This window comes from Arachis ipaensis, chromosome B05, assembly GCF_000816755.2.
Source record: "Arachis ipaensis cultivar K30076 chromosome B05, Araip1.1, whole genome shotgun sequence".
NCBI classification, from domain to species: domain Eukaryota; kingdom Viridiplantae; phylum Streptophyta; class Magnoliopsida; order Fabales; family Fabaceae; genus Arachis; species Arachis ipaensis.
In genome coordinates, this window is record NC_029789.2 from 21,512,076 (window position 1) to 21,532,316 (window position 20,241).

General features: G+C 38.2%; 2 protein-coding genes across 4 annotated transcripts; one reads left to right on the forward strand and one right to left on the reverse strand.

The window, feature by feature from the left end:
* Positions 6,860-11,639, forward strand: LOC110271833. 2 transcript variants are annotated; one of them, XM_021123361.1, is made up of 3 exons: positions 6,860-7,854; positions 10,968-11,135; positions 11,222-11,639. In XM_021123361.1, the coding sequence occupies exons 1-2, from the start codon at positions 6,892-6,894 to the stop codon at positions 11,115-11,117; spliced, it is 1,113 nt and encodes a 370-aa protein (XP_020979020.1). In that variant the 5' UTR covers positions 6,860-6,891; the 3' UTR covers positions 11,118-11,135; positions 11,222-11,639. The 2 variants fall into 2 exon arrangements, with proteins under 2 accessions (XP_020979020.1, XP_020979019.1); XM_021123360.1 differs by having other exon boundaries at positions 10,968-11,639.
* Positions 11,882-19,527, reverse strand: LOC107643309 (protein CHROMATIN REMODELING 25). Of its 2 annotated transcripts, none has more exons than XM_016346921.2 (21): positions 19,313-19,526; positions 18,798-19,193; positions 18,616-18,702; positions 18,293-18,533; positions 18,088-18,213; positions 17,927-17,983; positions 17,751-17,837; positions 17,408-17,503; positions 17,129-17,179; positions 16,699-16,773; positions 16,496-16,582; positions 16,196-16,287; positions 15,978-16,110; positions 14,600-14,719; positions 14,382-14,495; positions 14,185-14,268; positions 13,980-14,057; positions 13,833-13,891; positions 12,858-13,032; positions 12,579-12,677; positions 11,882-12,384 (listed from the first exon to the last, which is right to left on the reverse strand). In XM_016346921.2, the coding sequence occupies exons 1-21, from the start codon at positions 19,432-19,434 to the stop codon at positions 12,031-12,033; spliced, it is 2,733 nt and encodes a 910-aa protein (XP_016202407.1). In that variant the 5' UTR covers positions 19,435-19,526; the 3' UTR covers positions 11,882-12,030. The 2 variants fall into 2 exon arrangements, 1 of the variants encoding a protein (XP_016202407.1); XR_002362620.1 differs by having other exon boundaries at positions 11,932-12,384; positions 12,871-13,032; positions 19,313-19,527.

Below are 20,241 nucleotides of genomic sequence, written 5' to 3' on the forward strand. Positions count from 1 at the left end.
TCCGTGATCATATATACTAGCTTGACTATAAAATTCAAATTTGTATTTATTACTTGATGGAGTCTTCGGCAACAACCACCCCGTTGCGGCGTTGCCAATTTTCACTGTGAAGATAGGCATGTCACATGTCACGTGTAGAAGGATAGATACTGTTTCAAAATATTTTCTTTTAATTTTTTTTCTTTATTTATTTATTTTTTAAAACAGAATTTTGGATCCATAAAAAAAAATATTAACTACCTAAAAATCACTTCTGACAACCAAACTAGTCAAAGTAATAAATCATTGAGTGAGTTATTTAATTAGCGAATCACTAATAAAACTCCACATAATAAATTTAAAAATAAATCTCTATATTCAAATAAAATACTTAACCAAATCTAATCAAGTTATTATAATTATTTTTTAAATGACGCACATTTTTTTTTATTTTCTTCTCCTTCTCCATTTCCTCCTCCTCCTCCTTTTAAATTCGTGCACGTAAATTCTTCTTTTTTTTCTCTTTTGTTATCATCATCACCAATACTACCAACATTTTGTTATCATCTTTATTAGTTCTGATTTTTTCTAGTGCCACCATTAAATAATTTCTATTCATTTGGTCAATACTTATCGGCAACATTAGATGAACCTCAATTAATACACAAATAAACCGAAATTACTTCAATTTTGAATAAGCAAAAAAAAAAAGAAAAAGACTCGATCATCAATAAAAACACATTAAATTTATTTCTAAATCCATATGAACCTCAATTAAACAAAAGAGAAAAAGAAAAAAAAACACAACAATATAGCAACAATAAAAGAACGATTGACAAAAAACACGCGAAGAAGAAAAAGGAAGAACGCGAAGACAAAAAAGAAGGAATGCGAAGATGAAGAAGGAATAATGCGAAGTAGAAGAAACGTGAAGACAAAAAAGTTTGCGCTAGTGAAGCACATGTATACACGCTAGTGTAATAAAAGTGGTTTTTGTTGAATTTTGGCCAACTTTGTTGGACTTAGTTGCCAAAAAGAGTTGGATGTTTTCCATCACTTTAGACAAATTTAGAGACCCTATTATACTTTATACTCTTTTCATGTTTTCCATCACTTTAGACATAGTTGAATAGTAGATTCAATTATGCTATTCGTTTTCCATTTTTATGACTTGATGGTGAGAGTTCAGTGTGCTTTGGGAGTAAAAAATAATCACTATAAATCGGAGAAAGCAAACCAAGCAATTAGGATTTCGGGTCAATATCACAGATCGACATTTATATTTCGAACTTAAAACAACAACAGCACAGGCATAAACAAAAGGTCGGGTCAAACATTGTGAAACTCTTTCAGAACGCAAACTGATATGTGATACCTCTAACATGTAGAAATGAAGCTATCTTCTATATGAAAATGGCATCATTTGGGAGCATCATAGAAACCGACAAACATGTAGAAATGAAGCCATCTTCTATATGAAAATGGCATCATTTGGGAGCATCATAGAAACCTGACAAATAGGACCACAACAACAACAAAAACCTTTTCTTTTTCAAACACCCAAAATTCATATTCTCAAAGACGCAAAGCCCTAAAATCAGAGTGGCAATCACAAGTAATATTTTACAACTACCATTCATTCACACATAAATAGAATTCAGAATACAGAAAAATAAGAAAAGATAGATAAAGAGCACCAATCTTAAAGAAGCGTGAAAACGAAAGGGCAAGTCAAACCGCAACAACGCAAACAGTCCTCTCCCAGTGCGCAAGCAAGACCTTCGAGAACCTCAAGATAAAGAAATATTGAAAGAGGGAACAGTTACACAAACGAAGAATGAAGGAAGAAGACGAAGAAGTGAACGAATGAACGTTTCGCAAATGGAAAAATAAGAAAGGAGGAAGAAGTGAAGTATTTATAAGACACAAGGGGCAAGGAAGACATTTCGCACCCATCACTAAAGATGTGCACGGGTCCCAAGAAAATTGCAACGTAACGCACACTATATCATTAAGCGGTACAACGTTTAAAAAATTTTGAAACACGTCAAGTACCTGATCTCTTGAAGGCGATGTGCTCGATGAAGAAAACTAAAGCTACAAATGCTCGAGCCCAACCTTATAAAAGCTCGGACTCAAGTAGGGGCACTATTCATACCCTGGCCCAAAAACTTAAAGCCAAGCCCAACGAAGGCAAAGGCCCACCAAATAAGGTAGCCTCGTCCGCTTATCTGACCTCATTTAGGTCGGACACGACAAGCGAGGTCCAGCCCTACTTATCTGAATAAGTAACTACCTCCCTAAATATGTCATACTATCTCTACCTCATTTAGAAGGTAGATCTCAACAAACTCCCAAGATAAGAGGAATGGTTATCCACCGACAAAGGTAAAACAACTCCAAAAGGTGGTTATCTATTCTACTATAAATACACTGATACTCCTCAGATATATTCAAGTCCTAATCTACTAAAAATATGCTTAAATCCCTTGTTAACTTAAGCATCAGAGTCTCTTGCAGGTACCACCTTTTCACGAGGGACTTAGACGGTGGCACCTCGATACCAGTACAAGTCGAACGCTGCCTTAGAAGGAGTTTAGACCTCACGTTTAGGTCCAAATCACCGTTTTAGGTAACTCTCGGATCAAATGGTAATATTTAAATTAAGGCAACAATTTAAATTTTTCTATAACTAATTTAATCAAATACTAATATTAGAACTAAATTATTTAAATAATATTTAAACTATTCTAGTCTTTAGACACATATAAATTAGAGTAATTTTCGTAATGACATCCAACTGAAACAATGTCATTAGCTCCAACATTAGAATTTATGCAAATACAAACAATCCTCTTGTTAAATAAGTTTCATCATCTGTTATCCATATATTGCGGCAAGGTATAAAATAGCCACACCAAGAAATTAAATTGACCTTTGTTCACATCAATGGTATTGCATGGGATGCACTAGAAGGCCGATAATTTTTTTTAAAAAATCATAATATGTTAAAAAATTACTTTTATTGCAAAAAAGGTTAAAAGAAGAAAATTTAAATACAGTACCAATTTTTGAAATTGCATCTCCAAACTTGATACAGTTATAGCAAAACTGAACTTAAATTGAGGAAATTCAATTTCATTATATGCTCTACTTCAAAGATTTTCGCACAGACATAGAAACCATAGAAGGGATAGAATTTGATCTTGGCCTATAAAGCTCCTCCAAAGCAATTACTCGATAAACGAAAAGAATAAGTTTGACTAAGAACAATTATCAAAATAATAATAATAGAATAATTACATAAAAAAATATCATAAAAAATTATAACTTGTACCTTAAAATGATCAACTTTAATGAAAAACGAAAATTATATTCTTATTCTATGAAGTAGTCAAGGAAGAATAATAAACTAAAAAATTAAATAAAATGCTTTGACTCTCAAACTTAGACTCATGAACCATAAAAGAAACACTATATATAATCTTTAGTAGTACGAAATTAATTATAAAAGTATAATTATTGATATCGATATCAATTTGCTACTAATTAATACACATGTGCGTTACAGAGCATTTTAACAAAGCTATTTATGTTAGGATCATATTTATGGCAATTAGAATTATAAATTTATGTTTAATTTTTTATTGTTGATATCAATATCAATTTACCATTGATTATGTTTGATTAAAAATTATATCATAATGATTGACAATTAGAATGATTAATAATTAATATAATTAGAATGATTGAAAATATTAATAATTGATAATTAGTCTAATTATGCATTAAATGATAATTTTCTTATATAATTATAAAGAAGATATTTTTTTAAAATAAATTAAAAAGAGAGAGATATGCATACTGGCACCATAATGTGCCACGTCAATATTCTTGGCGCCAGAATACTATCCATCGTAGAGTAATATAATGATAATGATATCAGTTTTGGTAGGTATTTAAACTAATAAAAAAATATAAGACTATTTTTAGGTACAAATACAACTATTTCAACTTAAAAATAGACAAAATATATTGATAAGTTTCAACAAATAACAATGTTGATTTTATTATTTTGATTTCAATAATGAATATGATACAAGAGTATAAATCAGTTTTGGATAGATTTTAATAAAAATAATTCTCTATAATAATTTCTTTTGCTATGATAATAAAGAAGATAATTCAAGGACAAATTTATTTCATATTCGATTGTACTTGTTCAAATCGATTTTAAATTTTAATATAAGAGTAAGAATTTAAATATTTTATTCATAAATAATAAAAAAATATCTACAAATTAACCACTAATAGGCAACAACCACCCCGTTGCGGCGTTGCCAATTTTCACTGTGAAGATAGGCATGTCATATGTCACGTGTAGAAGGATAGATATTGTTTCAAAATATTTTTTTATTTATTTTCTTTATTTATTTATTTTTTTAAACAGAATTTTGGATCCATAAAAAAAAGAGTATTAACTACCTAAAAATCACTTCTGACAACCAAACTAGTCAAAGTAATAAATCATTGAGTCAGTTATTTAACTAGCGAATTACTAATAAAACTCCACAAGAATAAATTTAAAAATAAATCTCTACATTTAAGCAAAATACTTAATCAAGTCTAATTAAGTTATTATAACTATTTTTTAAAAGACACACATTCTTCTCTGTTTTTTTCTCCTTCTCCTTCTCCGTTTCCTCCTCCTCTTTTTAAATTCGCGCACGTAAGTTCTTTCTTCTTCTTCTTCTCTTTCGTTATCATCATCACCAACAACACCAACATTTTGTTATCATCTTTATTAGTTCTGATCTTTTCTAGTGCCATCATTAAATAATTTCGGTTCATTTTGTGTATTAATTGAGGTTCATTTGATGCTGCTGATAAATATTAACCAAATTTTTTATTTAAGTAATTTCGGTTTATTTCTTAGTTTAATTGAAGTTTATTTGGATCCAGAAATAAATTTGATGTGTGTTTTGTTGATGATTGAGTCTTTTTGACTACTTGTTCAAAACTGAACTAATTTTGGTTCATTTGTGTTAATTAGGATCCATTTAATGCTATTGATAAGTATTGACACACAAATGAACCGAAATTAGTTAAGGAATAAAAAACTTGGTCAATACTTAACAGCAGCATTAGATGAACTTCAATTAACACACAAATGAACCGAAATTAGTTCAATTTTGAACAAGTAGTCAAAAAGACGCAATCATCAACAAAAACACATTCAATCAATTTTTAGATCCAAATGAACATCAATTAAATTAAAAAATGAACCGAAATTACTTTAAGGAATAAAAAATTTGGTCAATTTTTTTTAGAACTCAGAAGAGAGATGAGAGAGCGAGAGAGAGCGAGAGGTGAGGGAGCGAGGGGGGAAACACAGGGACGGGTAGGTCTCATGATCTGGACAAGGATCCGCGGGTTTGGAACAGGGAAGAGTATCGACGTTTGGAACATGAGTCTTTCTCTGTATTTGTGGATCACCTTCCGGACGACATCTCAAAGAGGGATTTGTTTCACTTGTTTAACTGGACTAGACGCATCAACGATATCTATCTATCCCGGAAACAGAAGAATGGTGGCATCTATATGTTTGCGTTCATACAATACACGACGAGAGGAGGGGCGTTGAAAGCTATGGCAGAAATGAATCGACTGAGACTACGAGGCAAGGTTATCTCGGTACAAGAAGCAAAATACAAAAGGACTTCCGAAGCCACATATGTCGGTAATGGACAAGTAGGAGATGATCAGCACCACCGACTGGTTCTGAAGCCGCAGAGGGATGAAGGGAACGGGCGCCCATTGGCAACTGCAAATGCATTACGTACAAAGGGAATTGTGAAGAACATGCTTGGAGATTGCGAGATAAAAAACGTGGAGTGTGTAGTGGCGAAAGAAAACTTGGAATGGCTGTGGAGAAGTCTTGTGGGTGTAACGCTGGAGCCTATTGATTTTACTTCGTTGAGGAAAATAGTAGCAATATCCCTACCTTCTGTCATCCAAGTCCGGGAGATGGGAGCTTGCAAAGCACTTCTGACCTTTGACAGTGATATGCATGCAGATGTGACGTACACCTTCCATTTGAATAGCCTACTACAAACTTTTCATAAGGTTAGGAAGTGGGACGAGTTGGAGCGGTGTGAATCGCGTAGGGTTTGGCTCGAATGTTTCGGTGTTCTGTTATCTGCTTGGTCTGCCGATACTTTCAAAATGATAGGAGGCCAGTGGAGAACAGTTGTTAGATGTGCAAAGGAGACCAAATTGTGCAGCACGCTCACAGCAGGACATATTCTGATTGATACGTGTGTCATGGAAGTTATTCAGGAGAGGATCCGTATTACTTGTGGTTCGGGGGGCTACGACGTTTTGGTAAAGGAGGTTGGTTTTGATCCGTGTGACATGCAGTGTCGTGGGACTGTTACAGACATGGATATTGCCACCAAAGAGACTACGAGCCATGAGATAACAAATCCGGGCACGGAAACGGGTGCACGGCAGAACGAACAGTTGAGCCTAGCAAGGACGGACGGCCAAGATGAGGGGTTGATGATGGTGGTGCGACGGGGAGACGAGGAGGACAGGGGCAGGCTAGTAATTTTTCACGATATTTTGAATGAGTGGGTTAAATGTGGTGCAAATCAAAATCGCGGAGAATCAGCAACGTACCAATCTGTTAATGGCTATAATCAAGGAGCCCCTGATCTTGGAGGTGAAAACGGTGATACTTATGATGCTGACTCGGACAAGACGGTAACGTGTGAATATGATCCTTTATGAAATGGGTTGAAACGGCATAATGGGCTAAAAAAAGCTACTGCCAATGGAAAGAAAAAACGGACAGTTGGGCCAAGGAAGAGTGGGCTGACTAAAATAAACAAATCTGAAGGTAAGGAAGAAATGCAATTGGGCTTGGGTTTAACACATGGTGGGCATGACCCGGTTCATGAGGGGGAATCGATGCTTCTCCTGCCTCCTGTACAAGCAGACCTGGTTGCGGTGAGCCCCCTAGGAGGGAGCGTTGACCCCTGTCTCGGAGATGGCAGCCATGGGAGCCGGCGGATTGCAGAACCGGGAAGCTGGGTGAACCGAAGTGCTGGGACCGCTGGAGATGGGGTTGTCGCCGGGGCTGGACTTGCCGGTGAGGCGGGGGATTCGGAGTGCCGACTGGCTCCTGTGCAGCGCCCTAATGACCTGGCTATGGTGAGGCCCGGCCGAGAGCATGCGGACCACCGTCTTGAAAGTGGCGGCAATGGGACTAGGCGACTTGCAGCCGAGGGAACACCCTTGACCCGCAGTGCTGTGAACGATGGAGATGGTGGATATGGCGAAGGTGAGCTCGTCAATGGTGAGGCTCTATTGTCTGGCCATGTTAGGCATGATGGAACAGGGCGCGGTGCGATACGGCAGGTGGTTGAAGCAAGCTCCGGTGGGAAGGGGCAGGATGCTGTGGTGGACGGCATGCGTGACGAGACCCTGGCCCAAGATAACGATGTGATATCAGGGTGTAGGAAACATGATGTAAACAATGTCGGGCTGGGGAAAGGACGAGTGCATGGCCTGGACCAGGGTGATGGAAGTGGGGCTGTTGGAAGGGCAGTGGACGGTTGCAGAGGCGCTGGACCAGAGCAGGGTGACGATGAGCAAGGGGACGGAGATAGTGACTGTCAATGCATAGAGGACCAGATTCTGGAGAACAAATTGACTTGGGAGCTGGCAAGAGAATCAGGGGATGTGCTATGCAATGATGAAGACGATATAATGGCAATCCTACAGGCACAGAATGAAGAAATAGCACGGAAGAGGAAAGTGGCTAAACAAAAGGCTAAGATGAGGCGGTGCAGACCTAAAACTCAAAAACAGGTGTGTAAAAATAATTATAAATGATTTTCAGTTCTTGGAATGTTAGAGGATTAAGGGGTGACGGAAAATTGAGAATGGTGAAGGAGTTAAAAAACAAACATAACTTGAGCTTGATAGGGTTGATTGAGACTAAACGGCAGGTTATGACGAGGCTTGATATTGGGAGGATCTGGGGAGGTAGTGGGGCGGGATGGGAATATGTAGGGTCGAACGGTGCATCTGGTGGTCTCTTGATGATTTGGGATGAAACTTTTTTTAAACTAAATCAATGCTATAAGGGGGAAAGGTGGTTATGCGTTGAAGGTGTCTTGCTGAAGAATGACTTCAATTGTGCCTTCTTCTTGGTATATGGTGAGGATAGTAGAGAAGAAAAGAGTCACGTGTGGGAGGAGTTGAGCTACATTGCTAGCCTATGTCAGGTTCCTTGCTGTTTCATGGGAGATTTTAATGAGATAGTGACAGTGGAGGAACGGAAAGGGACTGCTAGTTTGCCTTTGTCTGCAGTTGATTTTAGGAGTTGGATCCAAGACATGCACCTAGTGGATTTGCCGCTTACAGATCGGAAGTTTACGTGGTTCCGCGGCCGTTCATGTAGTCGAATTGATAGAGCTATGGTGAGTGTGGAATGGCTGGAGGAGTTCCCTGAGACCCGATTAAGGGGCGGACCACGGGCTTGTCAGATCACTGCCCTATCATTGTGGAAGGCAAAAGGATGAGCGGAGGGCCTAGGCCTTTTCGAAGTCTTGATTCGTGGTTTACACATGAAGTTTTTCTTCGAATGGTTAGGGAGGAATGGAGAGGTTTGGGGAGCTGGAGTTCACAGATAAATTGAAGGAATTAAGGGGCCCTTTGGGGAGATGGCATAAGGAGAACTTTGGTGAGATGGACAAGAAAATATCGAAGTTTGAGGAGGAGATTAAAAAGGTGGATGATATGGTAAGTAATGGAGTGTATGATGGAACTATTGAGGCTAGGAGAAAGGCGCTAGTTCCTTGCTGTGAGAGGTGGTACGTGAGGAAAGAAATTCACTGGAAGCAAATGTCTCGGTCTCGGCAAGCGAAGGATATGGACAGAAACACAAGATACTTCCACCATATAGCGTCAACTAGACGGAGGAATAACCAGATCGATACTCTGATAGTCAATGGCAGACTGGTAAGGAACCAAGCTAGGATCAAGCTGGCGATTAAAGAGTTTTATAAAGATCTGTATCATCAGGAGAAATCTCCTTTGGTGGGATCAGAGATGGTCTGGTAGAAAGGATAGATGAGGATGAGGCGGCAACCTTGGAGGTGATGCCATCAGCAGAGGAAATCAGAGAGGCAGTGTGGGATTGTGAATCATCGAAGGCGCCAGGCTATGATGGATACAACATGAAATTCATTAAGAGGTGCTGGGATGAGATTGGGGCTGAATTTATGACAACAGTGATGAGGTTCTTTCAGACATCCAGGTTACCAGCAGATTCTAACATTACTTGGGTGGCTTTGGCCCCTAAGTTCACTGGTGCGAAGGAGATTAAAGACCTAAGACCGATTAGTATGGTGGGATGTGTGTACAAGGTTATCTCGAAGGTCTTAGTGAGGAGGATGAGAGCAGTGATGCCAAAGTTGGTGGGGGAGACTCAGAGCGCATTCGTAAAGGGTAGGAAAATCCATGATGGGGCTCTCATAGCGTGTGAAACAGTGCACTGGCTTAGAAGGAGAAAGAAGGAGGCAGCCATCATCAAGCTAGATTTTCAAAAAGCGTATGACAGAGTCAAGTGGAGCTTTTTGGATATTGTGCTACAAAAAATAGGATTTGGGCACCGGTGGAGGATGTGGATTATGGAATGTGTGAGCACAGCTTCTATGCCGGTCCTGATTAATGGGTCACCATCTAAACCGTTTAAATTAGAGAGGGGATTGAGGCAAGGCAACCCGCTTTCTCCGTTCCTCTTTGTGTTGGTTGTGGATGTTTTGCATAGAATGGTTGGTGAGGCAGTCAGGAATGGACGTATTTCTCCTTTGGTGGTTGGTCGAGACAGCGTGGAGCTATCACATCTCCAGTTTACTGATGATACAATTCTGTTTTCTCCACCTGAAGATGAGACAATGAAGAACTACAAGCGGCTCCTGCGTTGGTTTAAGTTGATGTCAGGGCTCAGTATTAACTTCGACAAGTCTAGCTTGATTCCTATCAATTGTGAAGAGTAGTGGGTACACAGTATGTGTAGGCTGTGGGGTTGTAAGGAAGACTCCCTCCCTGTGAAATACCTTGGAGTCCCCTTAGGAGCTAATCCAAGGCTGGTTAAGACCTGGAAGCCTATCATCGATAAAGTGGAAGAGAAACTAAGTCTTTGGAAGGCGAAGGTGCTAAACAAAGCGGGAAAGTTTGTGCTCATCAAATCAATCTTGAACAGCTTACCAGTGTACTATTTGAGCCTCTATAAGATGCCGAAGGCAGTTGCTGAGAAGTTGATTTCCCTGTAGAGAAGATTCCTATGGAGTAAAGAGGATGGGAGGAATGGCATGGCGTTAGTGAAATGGGAGTTGGTACAAGCCCCGAAAAAGCTAGGCAGGTTGGGAGTCGGCGATGCTATGCTTCGTAACACTGCCTTATTATTCAAGTGGTGGTGGTGCTTTGCGAAGGAGGACTGCCCGCTTTGGAAGAAGATAGTCTGTTCCTGTAATAATCTGAGACCTAATGAGTTATTGTCCACTCAAGTGCTGCCTACTAGAGGAGGCCCATGGAAGGATATTTGCCATATGCAAATTAAGGAGCATCTCAGGGAGAAGATGATCACAGGTCTGGCAATGGAAATTGGTGATGGACAGCGGACTCGATTTTGGGAGGATGTATGGATACATGGTGGATCCTTGAAAGAGCAGTTCCCCAGGCTCTTCTCTGTTTCAAATCAGTGTGATTCGATCATTAGGGATTGCGGGTTTTGGGATGGGTTAGAGTGGATTTGGAATTTCTAATGGAGGAGAGAGTTGTTCCAGTGGGAGTTAGACCTTCTGAATCAATTACATGAGACTCCGAGACCTGTCAGGATAGTGAATAATCGAGAGGATAGGGTTGTGTGAAAATTTGATAGACTTGGTATATTTTCGACTAACTTCTTTGTGCAGGTGCTACAAGAAGGAATGCTTTCGGAGGATGTCACTAGCTACAGCTTCACAAAGACCATCTGGAAAGGTCTGGTTCCGCCAAGAGTAGAGTTGTTTGCTTGGTTTGTCCTGGTAGGCAGGGTGAATACCAAGGAACGGCTAAGACGCTAAGTCAGTTCGGGATTATAAGTAAGGACGATACGAGTTGTATTTTATGCACTAAGGATGTGGAGCAGGTCGATCACTTGTTTCTTGGCTGTGAATTTGTTTGGCAGGTGTGGAGTGCTTGGGTATCTGTCTTTGACCGGCCCTGGGCTTTCCCGAGGGCGATGAAGGACCATTTTTTAAATTGGACAAAGGAGCCGCGTGGAAAAGAGGCTCAAAAGCAGCGTCTGAGGTGCTTCTGTGCGATCATCTGGTACATCTGGTTGGAGAGGAATAGGAGAATATTTCAGAATCAAACCAAAGGCGTAGAAGACATTTTCACACAACCATGCTCAGCTACGAGTGGAGTGGTACCACGTCCTAGTGTTGATGGCTTTGCCGGAGAGGACACGTGAATCTCCTTTCTTTGGTTGTTGGTACTTCTTGGAGTTGCTTTCTTTTTGTGTTGTTTTACGCTGATTGCTCCACCGAGTGTGTTGAGCTCTTTAGTATTCAAAAAAAAAAAAAAAAACAAAGAAAAAGAAAAAACACAACAACACAGCAACAATAAAAGAACGATTGACAAAAAACACACGAAGAAGAAAAAGAAAAATCGCGAAGACGAAGAAAGAATGCGAAGACAAAGAAAGAATAATGCGAAGAAGGAAGAAAGACAAAAAAGTTTGCGCTAGTAAAGCACATGTGTACATGCTGGTGTAATAAAAGTGATTTCTGTTGAGTTTATGCCAACTTGGTTGGACTTGATTGCAAAAAAGAGTTGGATGTTTAGCTGGACTGTAAATTTAATTAAATAATTATATGAAATAAAATGTAATTTGGCTGGCAGAGAAATCGCACAATCCGTAATGATTAGTGTCTAACCCACGGTGCGGAGGGAAGTTAAAGGAAAAAACCTGAGCTTATAACATATTTATCATCGTTATTGTGTATCGACATTTGCAGGACGTGATCTTTTCTGTGGTGGTGATTTATTTACAACGGAGTAATCGGTCTTAAATGCTGCTACATTCGTTGAGATCCCCTTGGTAATTCCAATAGAATGCAGTTTCTCCTTTTTACAGGTATTGGGAGAGGATGATGCACAAGCAACACCAGAAACGGACCGCAGTGACAATTTATTATTATCCTCCGAAAAAATAGCGGGCTTTCGTGTGAAGCGAAGCTTTAACTTGGGTAATTCCTTATTAGTTTCCTTTTGCCGCGGTGCGGAACTGCTTGTAGATTCAATAGGTACCAGCCGTCCATTAACTTGATTTGTGAACACAAAGGTCACCTGAAAAAATGTATTATAGAATTAAAATTGACTGTTTAATTTAATCTTTTATATTGTATATTCTATACTGAATACTAGAAGCAGTAAGCTATGGGGCACAAAAAGACTTGCAAACCATGCATTAAATACATTTGAGTTTAACAACTTTCCCAGGAACTAGAGGAGAGCAAAAATGTCAGAAAGCTACAGCACACCTCATCACCAGCTGAAGCCTGAAGGATGGCATCTGGTACAGAAGCAGAGGAGAAGTGATGGCCCCAACTGCCTAAATCTTCTTCCAATGGTGTCCCCACCTGATGGGAAACGCATTGGAATCAAAATTAGAATGATATGCTCTTTATCTCCCCTTGACCCTTCTATCAAGAGGCAAGATGGAGTGTGGAAGGTGAAACAGGAGTGATAAGTAGAATAAAAAATTTACACCCTAAATAGGAGAACCTGTACAAATTGACTCATTTATCCAACAAATATACCTGCTTTTCTGACCTTTTTAACTTCTCTAAGCAGCCAGCAATTTCTGCAAATCCACCTATGTCAGTGGTTTCTTCATCAGATTCACAATCAGGGGCTGCATATTTCTTTTCAGTAGTTTGAGGTGCATCATCTGTTTGACATCGAGTGCAACACATCTTTTCATGAATCTCCGACCTAAATACGTGATAGAGCAGACATTAGACTGAGAATTATTTATATAAGATCACTTAAAGATGCCACTTGAGTTTACACTCTCACAACAAACTACTACTCTCGCTGAACACACACATGCATGTCAGCATTGTAAGTATTAATTGTATTGCACTGGAATTTGAGCTTTGCAAAACATAAGGTAGTTTGCCTTGTAACCTGAGGTCACAGATTCAAATCATGAAAACATCTCCAATCACAGGAGTAAGATTGTGTACAACTACACTCCACAGATGAGAGCTCATACAAAAGCCACCCATCAGTTGTACTAAACTTAATTTAACCGCAATATTAAAGATATAAAAGTATGGTGCATGGACCAGTTTTTTTTATCACAGCAAAACGATTACTCATACCTATGGATTGAATATATGTTTCTAAGTCACCAGTAAATCTCATCCATATTGCTTTCCTCTGTATTCTATTGCTTAGTTTCTAGCGGTGATCAGGTTTCATCCACTAGTCATTTTGGTGTTTCCTTCCCACATATGTATCTTGGGTTGTTCATCAAATTCAATAATTTCAGAAGCATTGGGATTTAGACATGGAAAGATCATAAGAAGAATTAGAATATTTCAATCTAGTCATCAGTCAAAATCATCAGAAGACCACCAGTTTCAGCATAAAATTCAGGGTACTAATTCATTGGAAATCAATTAGAAAAGATTCTCTCCTTTCCAAGTTTCTACTCAAATCCAGATAACATATGCAAATCTGAGCCAATACCCTAACTATATAAAGATAAAAGAGCTGGAATACATTACTTGGCATTCTCATGAAAGGTGAACAAATTGCGAAGATCCTCTGTTGAAAGGAAGTTACCCTAAAAATCAGTGTGTGGATAGAATTGTGAGACCTAACTAATAGCATCAACCAAAGCACATGACCATGGTAGAAGCAGAAATTTTTACCTGTGCCGCAAGGCTATCAGTTTGCTCCTTCTGAATGACCTTTTGCAACCCTTCTTTTGACATCTGACGCTGGTAGACCTAAACATGAGTTTTAACCGTTCAATGAGGGGAGAAATGTAAACAGAAATTTCTCAGTGTGTGCATTGATAATAAATGAATATAAATGATAGTTTTTTTGTTTAATAAATCTTTACAACAATCTAACCTTTTCTTCTATTGTTCCAGTACTCAAAAATCTATAAATATATACTCTTTTCTTCTGTCCATCCCTCCAGACTCTTGCTGCAGCCTGATTATGAGTAAGGAAAAGTTGGAAACAAAAGCATGTAAGATATAGACAAAAATGAAAGAATGCATGTTAAAATTCTAATCAGAGAATACTGCTTAAACCCAGGGCATTACTTGTTTATCATTTGCTGGGTTCCAGTCAGGATCAAACAACACAAGTCGATTTCCACCAATCAAATTGAGTCCACAACCACCAGCCTTGCTGCTTAACAGAAAAACAAATTCGTCCTGCAGTATGTCAACCAAGGAATGTGATAAAGTGAAAGATGAAGCGAGAATAATAAACCAAACACCAGAATTTTGAATTGAACCATAAAGTGAAAGTTATTTACCTTAGATGGGTCATTAAAGAAGTTGACCAACTTCTGCCTTTTTTTGATTGATGTAGCACCATCAAGCCTCAGGTAAGGGTACCCTTGTTCCCGACACAATTGCGCAAAAAGATCGAGAGTCTGTTTCATGATAGAAAAATAAGTTTAGCAAACGAGAACCAGAAGGGTAACAAGACAAACATGAGAGATTCAATTAAACATCAAGGTTGAGAGGCACAAATATTCCATCTCTAACTGCAAGAGTGAGCATGAACCTGTACATATGTGTAAGATAAATAGGATTCTCATTTCTCTCCATTAGTCTTTGATGTTCTAGATTCTGTATTGCCTAGCCTGTCTATTCAAGCCTAATTAAACCATGAAACAGTCAGAGAATGTTGCTCGCTGTATTTCCTTTTCTTGGGCTAGTATCTTTATTTCTCGGATAACATTCTACCAGAGCTTGGCAAGATAAAATATGAGTGTCATGGTTGGTTCATGGCAGAAGTTGACAAAACTCATTCCCATCTATGAGTTCATTGCCAGTGTTCCTTAAATGTGTCTAATGCCAGCTTTGACAGCTTATAGTATGTATCTTGCTCCACATCAGGTTTTCTTAGGGATTAAAGGAGATGATGGCATTGCAATAAGGAACAAATATATTGTGAATGATTGAAAGTTTTTCTACAGTGAACCTCATGTGTCAATAAGTTTTCGGAGTACAACATGTAATAAGTCAGAAAGACATGGTAATCTACATGAGACGATCAAAACTAATGATATCACATCTTACATATGCATGGAGTCATGGACCAATTATTAACACACTCAACATTATTAAGATATCCAACATTATTCATACAATTTTTAGAATTTTCATAGCAAAATTCCCTTAGATGTTTCATCAATATCTCAAGGGTAGGTTGCTTTTGGTTTTGTTAAAATTTACACAACCATAACTCTACACATATCTCTTAATTTAAAAATTCTTCATTTTCAATGCAATCCAACTTGTTGACCAGACCCAACTAGTCTGTTACATTGGGATGACCCAAACCAAGTATGAGATTAAATTGGAATGGAACCTGAAACCCATGTATTGTTGGGTTGAACCAACCCTTGACACCTTTAATTGTCAAGCAGTAAATCAGTAACCAATAATAATATACAACAACAATACTTCCATTATGTTCTTTATATATGATATTAGAGATTTTATTTGAATGGCATCATTACTGACCACAAAAACTACAAATTTCCTTTAGTAAATTAAACAAATCATTTCACGCAAAAGTACTATAATTTGAAGTTTGAACAATCACATAACTAAAACCAGTTATCTAAATCTAGTACCCAACACGAGTACCCCAACTTTCTATATTCTTTTTTAGTAATATACCTGAGTGTAGTTTGAGACCAAGACAATGCGATCAGTTGTTCTCTGACGTAAATGAGCAAGTAACCTTGCTAAGACATGCATTTTCCCAGATAGCTCGACCCAAGCTCCATGCTCTCCTGTCCGTGAGCCAGACCTATGAAGAACACCCCCCAAACAAAATATGATGATTAAATTTAAACATTAAACATATAAATGAAACTTAGGCTAAAAATCTCTACCTTCCAGATAGCATTTGTGGAGGAAAGAATCGAAGGCAGTCTTCAAAACCTGAATTTCCGGGACTCCCACTTTTTATGGTATCGTAGATCAACTACAAACACTACTTCAGTTAGGAAGAAAATATGACTGAATTACTGAAACTTAATAATCATGAATGGTTAAGACAGGATTGTGTAAAAAAATCCAATTGATGGTCAAGGTAACACGAGGAAATCGATGTGATCCCCCTTCTTTTTTCTTTCTTTGGTTTTTTTTCAAAGAAGAAAAAATTTCCCTGCAGGAGAAAATCCCAAACATACCTTTGGATGATTGCATAGCTTTTTGAGAGCTGTTATGTAGGCCAAGATCTTGGATTGCTTCTGTTCTTCATTAATTGCACGTCTAACCTGTGATTCGGCACACGGATTTAACAATTCTGGTCTGATGATATTGGTTTTGGCAAAATACAACAGATAAAGACCTATTAAAGATATAGATTTTCTCAAGCAAAACTGAACTTTACATTTTTGGATTGTATAAAATGTTTGTAAAGGTCGGACTGTAAGGGAGTCAACTTGCAGCAAACAACTTCAACTATCTGCATCAGAAAAGAGACAGCACATGGATAATTGGATATTGATCAAGTGTCACTTCTAAACACAATGACCTGTGAACAGTTGTCTTTATTTCTTTTAAGGGCCTTGAATTTTATGTTCAAATATTATAATACTCAACAAGACACATGTTTCCTTTTACTTTTTAATTAAGAACATTGAGAGAGGAAAACTACAGTGCTAGTTATTTATAAATGTAACATTTCAAAAGCAATATTACTGAAAATTCAGAGAAAGAAATAATCCATTCATATGATTGATTCTTTTGAGCAATTATATGTAAGTGAAAAGTGAAATAGATCAGCAAGTTTGCCATGCAGATAAAGAAAACTATAATACCTTTGGTGGCAAGTGATTAGATAATAATGCATTAGTCCTTCTTAATATGAACTGCAACGACATACCAGCCAGTTAATAATGAGATAAAGAGTATTTTTAATCAGAGTATGAAAGAAACCAGGGGCACTATAATATGTATCAGTTCTAACTTGGTAATAATAACTTATTTGCTATCAAGCTGAATTACATCTGCAGTGACCACAGATGGATAATACAGAACTCTTTAAAATTAGGGGGTGATAACCAGCTCACATCCATAGGCGAAGAAATAATTAATACCCGATTTACTTTGGCACTTAATTCTGCAGAGCGTTCTGCACCTAGCTTCTTCTCTTCTGTAGTGGCATTTGGTTCTCTTCCACTGATGATTGGAGCCTTTAAAATGCAAGTAGGACACGTTTAAAATCAGAAACGCAAGAGAAGGGTATAAAACTCGTTTTCAGCATCATACTCTAAAAAGAGCTTTCATAGATTGGTTTGTTCTATTAGTTTGGGTACACTATAGCCTAATATTTAACAAGTGAATAGCTCTGCTTTCCAAATTAGCAGAACATTCTGACTAAAGAAGAGCTTGAGCTTTTGACTTGTATCCAAAAAATAAAATATAAAGTGATCAACGCACCTCATAGTAACGTCGAAAATTGGCAATATCACCCAGTATTCCAGGATTAGTAAAATTAACCATTGCAAAGAATTCCTCCAAGTCATTCTGCAAAATATGTCCATAAAAGTATAAACATAAATGGTTATTTAGGATTGTAGCACGAAACACAGAGCTATACATGCATAGAATCTCACCTGCAAAGGAGTTCCTGACAATAGAATTCTACGTTTACATGGAAGAGCTGCCAATGCCTGATTCAGGAAGTACAGGCGAGAAACTCAGAATCACAGCCATCAAGGTGCCTTGAACAAAAGTCAGAAACATGCCTTTAAACCGGAGAAATTTTGTACAGTACCCTGTTTGTTATCGTCTGATCATTCTTTAGTCTGTGAGCCTCATCACAAATAAGGAGGTCACAAGAGCCACTAGAGCTAAACTTTGACGAATGCATTCGGAATGTCTCATACGAAACAATGAGCACCTGTAAAATTTGGTAATGAGTACATATGTAGTTTAAGCTATACAGTCACGCACAGCTAAAAAAGGAGGGGAAATTTTGCCTGTATAGTGCTGTGGGGCCTTGTAAACTTGTCAATCCCAGAGAGAACATCTTCTCTAGTGCTTTCACAGAGAGCAAGAAGACGAACTCTTTCTCCAATCCACTTCTTGATCTCAGCTTCCCAATTGCTGACAAGGCTGGTAGGAGTTACAATGATAGCCTTTCTAACCAGTGGATTCCCATCAAATCCTTGGCAAATTAGAGTATATAGTAATGTAATTGACTGCAATGTCTTCCCCAAACTGTTTTAAGAAAAAAACGTAGCATCACAGTCTGCCTTATAATGTGAAATTTTGAAAAGGAGTATTAAAAAGAAGAGCTTACCCCATATCATCAGCCAAAATGCATCCATCTATATTGTCTGCGCTACACAGGCCAGAGACACAATCAAACATGAACTGAACTCCTTCTCTGTATCAGAAAGCAGGATGAACAGTACACATGTTAATGTGAATCCATGGTTCCAGTACTCAAACATAAAAATGCAATATGAGTATAGTAAGAACCTCTGATGTGGACGAAGGAAACGAACAAGCAACGGGTCAACTGCAATGGTGGTTAAATTGGAAGTTTGATTCTCGTCGAGGGCGCGCCAGAGTATGAGAGGATCAATGCCAGGGGGCAAAGGAAGTTCGATTTTGTGGTGAGGCTGCTCGTCGGCAAGGTCAAAGGAGCTTGCATTTTCATTTGCGTTCAAGTCCAAGAGAGGGGGTCGGGGTGAACAAGTAGAAGAACCCCAAGGGACAAACCTCTTGCGGGCGGAAAGGCGACGGGTAAGCGCATTATCATTATCGTAAGTGTGATTGGACGACGGAGGTTTAAAGGGCTTTCTACAAGCACCTCCTCCTCCCACTGATAGAACTCGAGGTAGCAGGGACTGCCTCTTAACTATGAGGTTGCCCCTATAAGTACCAATTTGCAAAATTCCAATGGATTTTGAAAAATTATGACTCAGATTCGTATCCTAAACACAAATATACGAAGCAAACAACTCTTGACTATAAATCGAAAGATGACTTACCTGAGGAGAGCATCCACATTCTGCGATTTGCGTTGGTCGTCCGCCGGAGAGGAACATTCTTCGTATTCCTCATCGGAAGAAGAAGAACAAGACACCACTTCATCTTCATCTTTCTCTTCCATTCTCACTCTCTCCGCCCCCGCCTCGCCAATTCAAGTTTCAACTTCTTACTTTGCCGCCGTACATAGCTTTCTTTCTTTCTTTTTTTTTTTTCTTTTTCTTTTTTCTTTTCCGGCTACAAAACAGGACCTTTTTATACGTAAATAAAAGAGAAAAGGACAAATAGATCCCGACCTTTTGTCCTATAGACATTTTTATCTTTGACCATTAATACTTTTAAGTCCTTAACTTTCACAAAACTTGGAAGGATAAGTCCCTGACGTAGGCATTTGGATAGATCAGTCCGTGACGGAAGTATTTGGACGGAGGGACTGATCCGTCCAAATTTTGTGAAGGTCAGGGACTTAAAAGTATTTTTCAATAGTTAGGGACGAAAATGTCCGCAGAACAAAAGGTCAAGAATTTATTTGTCCTTTTCTCTAAATAAAATAAGATAACTATTTTATTTAACAATATAAGTAATATATGAAAGGTGGAAATTCAGGTGCAGTTGACTTCACGTGAAGTTGATACCTGAGAATCGTTAAATGATTCGACTGATTTGACTAAATTTTCATCTAATGGCTCTTAGGTATCAATTTCACGTGAAGTCGACTTCACCTGAGTTTATCAATTTAAATTCTGAAATAGAATATAGTGAAATGTTTGGGTAATGGATCCTCTCCATTGTTAAAAAAAATTAAGGGTGTAAAGTGTGATCTTTAACCCTTTATTATTCTCTCTCTCATATTTATTATTAATCTCACTTACAAAATTAATGGTGAGAGATTACACTTTACTCTCTCAATTGTTAAAAAAATTGAGAGGAT

Coding starts and splice junctions, on each gene's coding strand:
- LOC107643309 (XM_016346921.2), bottom strand. CDS start 19,434: ATGGAAGAGAAAGATGAAGATGAAGTGGTGTCTTGTTCTTCTTCTTCC. Junction 18,214..18,292: donor GGCCCCACAGCACTATACAG/GCAAAATTTCCC, acceptor CAAATTTTACAG/GTGCTCATTGTTTCGTATGA. Junction 13,892..13,979: donor CTGATAGCCTTGCGGCACAG/GTAAAAATTTCT, acceptor ACTGATTTTTAG/GGTAACTTCCTTTCAACAGA.
- LOC110271833 (XM_021123360.1), top strand. CDS start 6,892: ATGCAATTGGGCTTGGGTTTAACACATGGTGGGCATGACCCGGTTCAT. Junction 7,855..10,967: donor GACCTAAAACTCAAAAACAG/GTGTGTAAAAAT, acceptor TTCTTTGTGCAG/GTGCTACAAGAAGGAATGCT.